The sequence below is a fragment of the Ostrea edulis genome, chromosome 6 (genome assembly GCF_947568905.1).
Source record: "Ostrea edulis chromosome 6, xbOstEdul1.1, whole genome shotgun sequence".
NCBI lineage: Eukaryota > Metazoa > Mollusca > Bivalvia > Ostreida > Ostreidae > Ostrea > Ostrea edulis.
Window position 1 is genome coordinate 71896823 of NC_079169.1, and position 12500 is coordinate 71909322.

The following is a 12500-nucleotide window of genomic DNA, read 5'->3' on the forward strand; positions in this document are numbered from 1 at the left end:
TATTAACTGCTAATCATGCTTCAAAGTCACACAAAAACACTACATGAGAAGAGCATTTTTCCATTGACTGTGATAATTTAATTTCCCCTGCATTGTGCCCCCTAGGGAATAATAGTAAAACCATGATAATACATTTGCTAGATCTGTGAAGCATTATTAGAAATACCCCATCTGCCTGGTGTTGTCACATTTGGACTAAATTACATGATGTAGTGGCAGTTCTAATAACTGGCAGTCAGGTGTTCTGCATTGTAATTATCTACACAAATCTACCTGTGGTGGTCTATGTAACTGAAGTGTCTGGGTGAAACGAGGAAAAACTCTAGAGTTCTATAAAATTATTATTTTGTAATCTAGCAGATTAATTAATAAAAAATTATATTTTACATGTATATCTCATTATGCAGAGTGAAGATTATCTTCAGAAATGGACTGAATTTCATGTGGTGTTCCAATTACATGAGAGAGGGGCCAGATCATTTTTTTTTTTTAAAGGCTTTCCCTATTTTCCTTTGTAACTTAATTTTTAAAAATTTTACTCCTTTTATTGGAAATAACTGAATGTTGAGGATTTTATATGGCAGGAGAGGGTAATGGATAGAAATATTTTGTGCAGACATTTCCTAGCGACCATCTGCCACATACTCTACAACAACACACCTGTTACAAGTGCATGACAAAAATGAGAAAAACTTGCTGTTGCAGTATGTTGTACACAAAACACTTTTTCAAAATACAATACCAAAACTTTTTAGGAATGATACGGCTGACTGACATCTGTAATAATGCCAAAGGGAACTAAAACAATTGGCGAAGTTATTTTAGTTGAACAGCTTTTATTACTTTCTGCACATCTTCATCTTATTGCTGTCTTTTTCAGTTTGAAATCTTTGAACAAGATTTCCACTCCACCAGTGTCTTTTATCCAGGGTAGCGATTGGTGGGTTTTTATTCAGGTATTTTATTTTCACTTCCTAGGAATGGGATTGTATCTACTAATTGCAATGACATCTTGGGCTGATAAACTACTAATGCATTATATACAAATTCAAACCTTTTCAAGACATCCATACAACTTATATTATGCAGAAAGAAACTATATTCCAGACACTAGCTTATACTAATTTTCAGAGAGCTACCCTGATTGTCTTCCTTTGGAACTGGCATGGATTATCTCCCCTTACTAACTACCACTGGCATGATATAAAAGAAAGAACTGCATGTTAACATCTTAGACTAGCTACTCAGATTACCGAATTTATTTTTATAAAAGTAGTAGCAGTTGTTCAGGGATAGATGCTGGTGCTAATCCAGAGAAAAGCATGCCGCTGGTGTAAGAAATGCAAAAATGTAACATGTAATTGAGATGAAATAGAACATGTGTCCAAAAGAATATCTTACCAATAGAGAGCGCTCAATTAATTTTCTGTCTTGATAATGAATTTTTTTATTAGTTTTCATTTCTGTTATGCAGAATGCTCCCTTTTATGTGAGTTCATGCTGCAGCTAAGCAACAGTAAAGGAGATGGTTTTATCGCGGGAATGTCGGTTCTCTTGCATTTTGTTGGTCATGAAGTGAAAGAATTTGGCTTGGAGACTACAATATGAGCTTAGAATTTTTGTTGAATTTATAGAACTTTTTTGTTTCACAATTTCAATCCTGTTGAATTAGAATAGGATAACAGAGAAGCTTTAGCAAAAATAATGCAATTTAGAAGGACAAAGTTTCCTGTATTTTATTTAATTTTTTATTAAAATTTTTGAATAATGACCGTCCTTCTCTGTCCATAGTGATAACGGAAGATTGAGCTCAACATAATCTTTCCATATAAAAATCTTGGTGGTGGGGGCCATTATAAAAGGAAGCATATACCTTCACTTTGATATTTGTTGAATAGCTTAAGTTTTCCGTCATGCTATCTAAATCCACCATTGAAGTTTATCAGGTTCACAGGGTGTGATTAAATGATTAACTATTCAAAGTGTGCATAATGGCAAAAATTTGTGTCAAGTTTAAAGAAACATTGGTTAAACATGGGGAGGGGGACGAATGTGTACATATAACTTTCCTAGATGGTTGAGTGATCTAGCACACTGGTCACGTGCTGCTAGGAGGTTTAGTTCTGTAGGGGCATGAATTCAACCCTGAGACGGAAGTGGGTACATGAATACCACTTCAAGTACATAAACAAAATGTGTGCCTAAGTTTTGAACAATGGTTTCCCCATTGTGTGCAGATAAGCAGGGTGAAATTTGACTCCAATGGCAAAGTATTTTCTCAGAAAACAGCATGTGTATTTCAAATTGATACATATAGGTAAGATATATTGCAAATTGCTGTCTTAAATAAATATTACAAAAAATTGTAAACTATACACACACACAAATTATTCACATATTGGGTCATATAGTGAGAGACCATTGTTGTTGCAGTGCTTATCATGGTATAAATGTGATGCTTTAGTGAGCTGAGGGGTTGTGATAGCTTTTAATTATTCAGCATACTACATTGTGTATGCCAGCTGGTGTCAGAACAGAACTAGCACATTCTTTTTTCTACTGCTTGCAGTATTCATCTTTCAGTACATTAAACACAAAAACAATGATTTACTGTTTATACTTTCATGATTATGTATTCCTAAGAGAGATGGACAGTAATTGCAAAATTCTGACAGTTTTGTACATATTAATTTATAAGTTTTATTACACAAGCCAAAGAGTATTTTTTCATACTCAATCTTGGAATCAGACTCAAAGTATTATAGTATGTAGGATTAGTCATTTTGACTACAGTGGAAGTTTTTAGATTGGTTTGACTCGAGATATAGCTTGTATGTGAAAATAATGATAGAGTGTTTTCGGTGTAATTTCTGTGGACGGAATCATTCTGTCTGTTGGGCAGAAAAGTATGTCTTATAATGCCATCTTTTCATTTGCAAGTGTTGTCCTGGGAGACCCCCTCCATGTCAACATGAAATCTGCATAAAGTTATTCAAAGAAACCACACATTTTATCCAAACAAGTCTCTAGAACTTAAGCCAGTAGTTAGCGGACCACAGAGCATGCCCTAAATGGAGTTTCCCTGTTCTAGCTTTGGCACTGTGAATAACACAAATTACTGCTTGTCTGCTGTGCTGGAGCGACTATTATACCCCAGCATCTTTTCTACTGCTTCTGTAGATATTGGATTTTTTTATTAAGTTGTTTTTGTTGGTACAGAATAGTCGGCAATTGAGTATTTGAAAGAAATATATAGAAAACCATAATTTAAGCACATCTTCCAAAAACATTTATTCCAAAAATGATTACCATGAATATACACAAATATGGTATTGTCATTGATATTATTTAGAGGTCATAAACTTAATTTGAATGTACTTCTCTTGGATATGAGTGAATTTAGAGTTGGTGGTATCTTTTAAATGGAAAAAAAAATTATATTGTAAATATGTCACAGGAAAACCTCCCTAATGGATATCTGTTCAAATTTTAGTTGTAGAAGTGAAATTCCCTCCACATTTGAAGTGGATTGAGTACCATACCAGCTTCAGCAAACACAAGCTTTGATGCTGTATAAGTGTCTGTAAACGTACAAATTAGATGGTTTCCATCATTCCCATTTTATTTTATCACATTGTTGAGGGATGCTGGGAACTTCTCCAACTGTAGCCACACTGTTCATTCGCTGTGTGTTTGAACAGAGATGTTTGCCCATGTTTTGGTTCGCCAGTCTCATACTTTGCAATTAGCATCCACAGGGTTTGTTTGCTTTCAGTTTGCATGATGAGATATTCATATTTGATTGGAATAAAGATGACAAGCCTGGCTTAAAACAACATGAGTTTGTAGAAATGGTCTATGCCTGTTTCCGCATTGCTAGCCTGTCATTTATTATATTTGGCCACAGGGGGGGAAAATTCATGGTTCTCGTCTTTGTCTTCTTGTTTTAATTTGATGAATTAAAATTCTCAGAGGTTTTACCGTGATATGAATTTTTTATAGTGTTCATGCACTTGAAACTGGATGTCACAGGGCATGTCTAGCAAAGTGATGTAAATCTGCATCATCATGCTGCAGGCATCCAATAAAATTTACAATAACTTCCTGGCTCTAAAGGCAGCATTTCTTGACTTCAATTACAGCCATTTATACAACTACACAACCCAAGATGAATTTGGAATGATTGACGGTTACCAGTGTTTAGGGTAATTTTGCCTATTAATGCAGTACCAATGGTTGTATGGCACTGTGTTTGAGGGTCTCTTGGGAGCTCAGTTAACATCAGAGTAGATAGAGGATAAAGGAAGGTCTCCATGGAGGCTTTTTGCACTAACAGCCAAGTACTTAGCTGGGATGCAGGTCAACTTGTGTTTCCAGAAATATTGCTTGCGATAGATAAATAATGTATATTTGATTTTTGTGTTTTATACACAATTGAGTTTTGCTGTACATAACTGTCAAATGGAGTATGAGTTACACAAATATGGTCTTTAAATGTAGTAATACTTTTTTATTATATAAGTTGTACACACACACACACTGATTTGATACACGTACATTTCGACAAACAGAATTCAATTTCCTGTTCAATTTATCACTTTCATCATTGTCTTTCACAAGTTTGAAACCATTGGTCGTATAATCATCTCCTGGATAGTGAGAGTGACTGGCAGTCATTTCAAGTGTCCTTCTGAAACCTTGGAAGACAAAGGATGGCAGGTAGAAATGACAGGCTCAGGCTCCCCAGCTTCATATTATCGCAGTTATATCTAAGCCACATGAATCAGGAGTCTGCCTGCCTTGCCTTGGTCTTTTAATGACCAGGTAAAAAAAATGAAAAATCCTCTCATTTCATACCTGAGTTGGCAGGCACCGTGATTTCAATCAGCCACGTGTTGCTAAGGTTTTTGCAGTGGAGATTTTTTCCATGTTGTATTTTTTGTTCATGTTGACTTGCTATGAGTCATAAAATATTATTAAATACAAATATAGTAATACACTTGTGACAGTAATTGTATTTGAAAGGTTTTCCTTTATATATTTGAGAGGAAATGTCATTGAAAATGGGTGGAACATTATCTTTTTTCTTTTTTTCTTTTTTTTTAGGTTTCTTGAATTATGAACTTCATAATTTGTTCATTTAAATAATTTTAATCAGTGGTGTTTTCTAAACAAAGGGAAAATGCTGGCTATTTGATCAGCAGGAGGAAATTTCCAGTCACTGTTATACCACAGCATCTTGTCACCATAGCAACTAAGCTGCTTTCACACTTCCACTATAAGTTTCATGTTTGAAGATGGCATGGTATGAACATTGAATTATTATTCTGTTTCCAGGCAGAAGATTTGAATCTTATTTTGTCTCTGAAAACAGCAGAATTAAATTAAAACAGATGAAAAAAGTTTTTTGTGCAAGACATGGTTCAGGAAAATTTTATGTTTCCCATATCAAAGTATAAAGAGAGTGGTACATCTTTTAATCTTTTGTTGGGTATAATACCTTTGGGATATTACCACAGCTATCCATACATGTATCACTAATGAAGTCGTGGAACTTTTCACTAGTAATTATATTGTGACCACATCAGTGGAGGATTAAGATATAATTAAAATGAAATGAGCAAGGATATGTAAAAAAGAAAAGAAATTGATAATAGTAGTAAAGGCTTATGGTTTGACACCATTACTGAGTTTCTAAGGAGCTGATGATGGAAAGAATGAATCATAATCTGGCAAATTTTAGGTAAAACGAAAATTATAGTAGTAATATATAGGTAAATCATAGTGGGCGATGTATAGGTACAGGAGCAAATGTGTTGCAGTGACTGCATTAATGCTAAGTTAATCTTTAATATTTGTTTCCTCAGTGTGTATGTATGTCTGTGTGTGCGTCTGTGTTATTTGTATTATAAAGGTGTGTCTTTGCCCATGTTTCTCTCGGATTGCTTTCATATTTTTAGTCTCTCTACAGTGTGTATTCTTGCACACCAGATGGTTTCGCAATTGCAGAAAGTTTTTAAATATTTAGTTTTTTGTATTGAAATACATATATGAGCATGCATTTTTGTTTGATTTTCAACTTTCAGATTTGACCTTAATGTTTGGTCACAAAATCCAAAGAAAAAAAAAAGAGATGAAAAATTCAGAAAACATTGTTTTCTTGGACAGATTTGGGACTTACATGCAGGTTTTCTTTTCTTTTTTTTTTTTAATGTCTGAATTTCAATAAAGGTACCAATGTTTACCATTCTTTCCATAGGAAAATCATTCAATGAAGCCAACATTAAAAAAGAAGATGGGTCCCCACCCTCAGGCTTTGGTCACCCCAACACAATAGGTAGGACAAATGTGTTGTTTTGTGTTTGCTGTTCCACCATCGACCTCCTTGTGACTGTTTTGTAATCATAATCTTGTGCTGTTGTCACACCAACTCTATTGAAATAAAGATGATTGACATATTCTGGAAAGTCTTTGTAAAGATCCTGATTTTTAAAAAAAAAGCATGCTTCAATGAAAATAAATATGATTGGGATTGGACATGAAACTGTAGCCAGCATTTCAATTGCTTTTAGCATTTCAATGAAATATTTATGATTTAAAAAACAAAACAAAAAACCCTCACATTATGTCATCGGGTACTTATATTCAAATCTAGGAGTACCAAGTCACATCTATAAAATTTCATGTTCATTTTGATTGAAATTTTTTTTTATCTTAAGACATGTCTCTCATCATTGCAAATTTATAGAAAAAGCTTGGTCTGGTGATTTCGATGATGGGCAGTGGTTTTTACATATTTATGTTTATCCTTTTCTCACCTTATAGAACAAAAACTTGTCTCTGAACCAACAAAATGCATGCTATATATACAAATTATGCCAAATGCATTGTTATGTTGGATTTTGGTGACTTTATTTTTTATTTTTATATATATATTTTTTTTTTTTTTTTTTGCTTTCTTTATACAAAAGACTTTTCAAAATTGTCAACATTGTTGTGCAAATAATTTACGAGCAATTACTATACTTTTATGTGTATTTTGCTGTATAATAATCTAAAGTTCAAATAATTTGAATGTGAATTCTTAACATTAAATGATAATCAGATTATGTATCATGTAATATTGAATGTTGACATCTTGAGAAGCCTTGTTTGCATTAGTTTGGAGTAGACAGTTGATTTCTTTTGCTATGAGGTGTGTTTACCTTTCAGAATATCCCCTTACAGACGATGATACTGACCTAGACTTGTTTCGGTTGGAAAGGTTTGTATTCTACGCATGGGTGTAGTTTGGTACAAAATGAAGTCTGAAATTCTACAAGTACAATTAGAAATTGTTCACCAAAATACCCAAAGTAGAAAAGGTGCCCCCAAAAGAATCAGACAAGTTTAAAACTGTTTTTGGTGTGGAAAAGAATAAAGAATCAAAACAAGAAAATTCAAGGTGTTGTACAGCAGAGGACAAAGTTTAATTGTGAAAAATTTTCTTTCATGATATTTAAAAAAGATTTAACCTCTTCTTTTGGCATATGAGTTGAATTGAAATCATCTGTTAGTTTATGCCCATTGGTTTTGAAATTTAGGTAGAATTTACCTTAGCTAATTCTTTTTCCAGTCAAACATTAAGTTTATTTATAAAAAGATTGAACACAAACTTATTTTTTCCTGAAAGAATTTCTTTTTCTGAGCAGTCAAGTTTCCTTAACAAGCTCTAAATATTTGTCCAAATTTTGCATACACTGATAGGAATGCCCATTTCTCTTTCCTGGGGGAGCAATATTTGCACTGTGCCAGATAACATCTGGAGAGTTAAGCTGACAAATTTTGTCTCCATGCTTCAATACCATGCATTCCATGGCAAAACAACAACGAAAAACAAGTCTTCTACCTCCACAATGGGCAACTGTGCCTTTCCTAGAGTTCGTGTGTGATTTCCCCACTTGACATCCACATTGAGTGTTGTGGGCTTGCAGCGAACTGTTCAAACTGACAGTTTGGCTGTTGACAATGAAGGCTCTTGATAGTGACTTGGTTGTTCCTCTAGATGGTAGTTCTTTGCTAGGGGGGTCTGATGGTGAGACATTTGAGTTAGTAACAGGGCTCTTGTAAGTCATCAATGATTCAAACATACTGTCAGGGTTACTTATTTAGTGGTACCCACTGTCAATCTTAGGACCTTTTTTTTTTTTCATTGGAAAGAAATTTTCTAATAGGTTATGGGTAGCTTTGTGTGTTCTTAGGTATGTCCTTGTAATTTTGTAAATAGTATATAATTAGAATTAATTATTGTTTTATTTTCTCATAAACATGGTGTTCTTGAGTACATGTACGCAATTTTTTACGTGATAAAAAATTAAAGAAACTTTGAATACGGAAGTTTAGAATATTTCTGTTATTTACAAATCTTATCTGACAAGTGACGCTTTGGTTAAGATATCTTCAACTGCTTCAAGTAAAGTGTTGTCAAATATTGATATAAGAAATATTAAACAGATAAAGTTTCCACACTAAAACAACCATTTGGCTTGTCCTTATATTAGAATGGAAGTTTTGATACAGTATTTGAACATAGAAGTGGAATTGAAATGCGGAAAGAAGTTGTGATCGAAGTTGAGGAATTGTCACTTCCATTTCCATACCCCAACCACCCACCCCAAAAAAGGAGAAAAAGGATGAACAAATATATGATGTGTAATTGGCATTATCAGTTATGCATGTTTGTGGAATCTACTTGCCCCCTTCCTTGATGGCCGTTCAAAAGCAACTTTGACGTCATGGCTAAGACAGCTGCTTGTCTACAGTCTCTTATGATGGGCCTACAACAGTAGAACACAATGGCAGTCTAGCTTAGGCCTACACTTTGTGTTTGCATTTCAGCCAGGCACTTCTGCTGACTATTAGGAATATCTTTACCAGATAAATTCAAGTTTAATAGTTTATTGATCCCCAAACCCATTTTTAGATCTCGAGTATTCTGTTGCACGAGAAATTTCAAAACAAATCTATAAAATCCATAAGAATACTGGAGTGTAAATAGAAGTTATTGCAGAGTAATAAATATGGGGCTGTTGAAATCTTGGTTGTGATTGCATTTTCAGCTGTTCGATTCCCGTAGAAGAACACTATTTATCAAAGCTGTAGGCATGATTTCCAACTTCAGAGAAGAAAATGCGCAATGCAACTTAAATTCTACTATGAGTTTTTCCGGGTAGTTAAATTCTTACCCAATTTGAAGTTCTATTAAAAAAATGTTCTTTGGCAAGTGTTCATAAATGGTTAGCTTCCTTACCATTTTTTCTGGATGCCAAATGATTTCACTCTCCCCAGTATGATTTATGGAAAGAGGCCGCCTATCTCCCATGTAACAGTTCATTCACTTGGAACAGATATCAAATCTTGGAATACTTTTCAGCTAATTGGTTGTCAAGGCAACTAGGTGCTTTTTTTACATAGGCCTTTGTTAAGTCTTGCAGGACAGCATGGAATAAGCAGAAACGGTGTTTTGTCATGATAATCTACCTGGGTCTGCTCACACGTTAGATAGTGTACAATCTTCTAATGAAATCTCTTATCATGCTGTTGCATTCAAATGAATAAAGGTGGCTTTCAGAACATGAAACTTTTGCAGCATCATCAGGAAAATTCTTTTTCTCTGGATTCTGTAGGATTTTTTTTTTCATTAAACTGTTGATGAAAGATGAAGTCTGCTTTGAATAAAACACATTGAAATTAATTGCATTATCAAGGTAAAGTTTTCTCTTTGGACCCAAATTATTTTCAAATTAAGAAAAAAGGTTTTAATGTTGCTGCCTCCTTTTATACTGCACTGTTTTATTAATCCGTCTTTCTATCCTTTGCTAGTTAGTTTTTTGTTGCCTGCCATGCAATTTTCATTAGGGAAGAGAGAGTTTTCATTAGACCTAGGAGTATAAACTCGTTAAGGTTCAGTATTTAGCAGTAGCATATAGGTGTAAAGGCTGAACATGGCTGTTGTGAATGGGCAGGTAAATTAGTGCCATTGTGAGTGTATATAATTCCACCTCATTAACTGGGAGTTTCTATGCAGACTGCCTTGTGATGGGGGATTTCTGATTCTCCTAGGCATAAATTAGTTGGCTTTATAATGATATTGTTTATTGCCCTTTTTGTCCAGTGCAAAATAGCATTTGCTCATTCCCACTCAAATTGGACCAAAAAATCGAGACTTTACGAAAATTTTGATAAAAGATAGTTCAAAGTTAACCCAACTCTTACTTTTTGACTGTTTAATCAAAGTGAAAGAGAAATTTAGGATGATTTGGGCTAGATAGATGGGTGATGAGATCAAGAGTTAAGTCTTTGATGTTCCTCGATCCTAACAAATTAAAATCTCCAAATCCTTGGTAGATTATTTTCTCACCATTAACTATAATAGATACATGTAGTGTTGGGGTCACTTGTCAGAGTACGTGGACAGGTGCACTGGTGTTGTTTGTGATTGTCCTGAGAAAGGTGTGAATTACCTAGTGAAATTTACCTGCCATAGTTGTGTTACTGTGTGGCAAGACTTGTCCCTTGGTAATGAGAATATTGTCTGATTGCTAAATAAACCCAGCAGCTGATTTTCATTACAACACTATGGACAATTTACCAACCAAGTTTAAGCTGATGTTCTTGTGTCATTTTCATTTTTCATAAAGATGCCAGCAGGAGATTAGAGGGTCGTGGAATGTAGACATGCCTTATTTTGTCACAAACAGGGACTGATAGCTTAAGTAAATACACATATTCCTGCTTTTCTCACCAATTTCCTTCCTAAATTAGGTAGCCCAGATAGGTCATGTCAACAATGAAAAGTTTACTTGGAACATATAACTTTTATAAGGGATCCATCTAAATTTGATACTGTTTTGTTGCTTGTGGCAGTTAATAATGTCATCATAAATTTGAATTTCAGGAGTTAATTGGAAAAAATCAGGTCTTATCATCCAAAATTACACAAATAGTTAGCCTGAAGAGTTTGGTCAACTTTTAACAACACTTTTTCTGAACTACTTCTCGGTACATTTTAATGATGATGCTAATAAACCTTTCTAAATAGGGATTCCATGCATTTTCTGCAGTAAAAATGTGTAGAATATGAGATAACAGTGTACAAGTTAACTGTGTAGGACCATATAAAAAATTAGATTGCCAAAATTATTACCCTTCTTAAGGATTATACCAAAAGACTCCATATTAGACTAGGATCAGAAATTGTCCTTATCTGAACCAGTGATCAATTATTCTGGGGTACAAGACTTTAGGGCAGGCATATGTAGTGGTGCATGTAGATATCCCAAAGTTTAGACTTGATTAATCCTGAAGGATAATAGATACACGTCACATTTGGAAAGCAAGTGGAACTGCTGCTACTGTCTTATTATCTAAATTGCCTTTAATATTTGATGAAGGTAAAAGTATAAACATAAATTATTAACCTGAGAAGTCCGAAGTGTTACCACGCACACCACACACACGCAGCACACCCAGCTGTTTTATCAGGATAACCCAAGTCCCCATGTCTGCCCTCCCTAATAATGGGAAAGAAGGCTACAGGGGCTTCAGGTTTGAAGATTTGACAGTTGATGGGATGAGGTACAGCGGTACCTGGGGTAGAATATTTATGCTTAATGTGTAGGGGAAACTTGACAGTGAAGAAAAGGAACATATATATTATTTATGGTATGTTTTTTTTTTATTAGTATAAATGTATTTAATTTCTTGGTTTATTTGTTAGCCTTGTTTGAGTGTTGTGGCTGTTCATTGATGTAACCAGTGTAGCATGCATTTATGGTCAGAGACATGTTTTTGATTAAGAATTAGAATGTGTTTTAGAACAATTCATGCAATGATTTACATTTGTTGTGAAGTACATCTAACTTTGCTATCATTTTGCTGATTTCAGCTTGTAAGCGGAAAGAACAAGAACTCCCAATGCAGGACAGTAGAACACCTAAGAAACCTCGTTTAGTTTTCACTGACATTCAGAGACGCACACTACATGCAATTTTTAAAGAAACAAAGAGGCCCTCAAAGGAAATGCAGGCTACTATTGCACAGCAGCTGGGACTAGAAGTCACCACAGTGGCAAATTTCTTTATGAATGCAAGACGTCGTAGTCTGGATAAATGGCGAGATGATGATGGCAATAACAACCGAGAGAGTGTCAGTAAAACTAGCTGAAGAACAATTTATCAGTATACCAAATCTCATTGCTTCATTGAATATTTATATATTTATATGTTTCATTTTTTACTGGGTAAAAACGACTGAATTTCAGAGATGTGAAGAAACATTATATCAGTAGATTTACCCAGAAACGGGAGTTTTTGTTCAAGGTATTTGACATTGTATTCTTTTTTCTATGAGGGTTTGTGTCATTTCTTCACATCTAGTCGAGAATTTCCGTATTTATTCCAGTTCTGCAAATGTTGTCCCTCCCCCATGACGAGTCGTCTCAGCGTTTGAGATAATGTCTT

At 34.5% G+C, this 12500-nt stretch overlaps 1 protein-coding gene across 2 annotated transcripts in view; it reads left to right on the forward strand.

Annotated features, from left to right (window-relative positions):
• The window catches only part of LOC125645518 (one cut domain family member 2-like), an 18776-nt gene that overhangs the window by 3206 nt on the left and 3070 nt on the right, over positions 1–12500 (forward strand). Inside the window, exons 2-4 of one of the 2 annotated variants that reach the window (XM_048871067.2) lie at positions 6260–6337; positions 7213–7264; positions 11927–12500. The exon at positions 11927–12500 is cut by the window's right edge and continues 3070 nt beyond it. In XM_048871067.2, the coding sequence (XP_048727024.1) occupies positions 6260–6337; positions 7213–7264; positions 11927–11933 (137 nt within the window). In that variant the 3' untranslated portion in view covers positions 11934–12500. The remainder of the gene's footprint in view (positions 1–6259; positions 6338–7212; positions 7265–11926) is intronic. The other variant, XM_048871065.2, reaches the window with a different exon arrangement.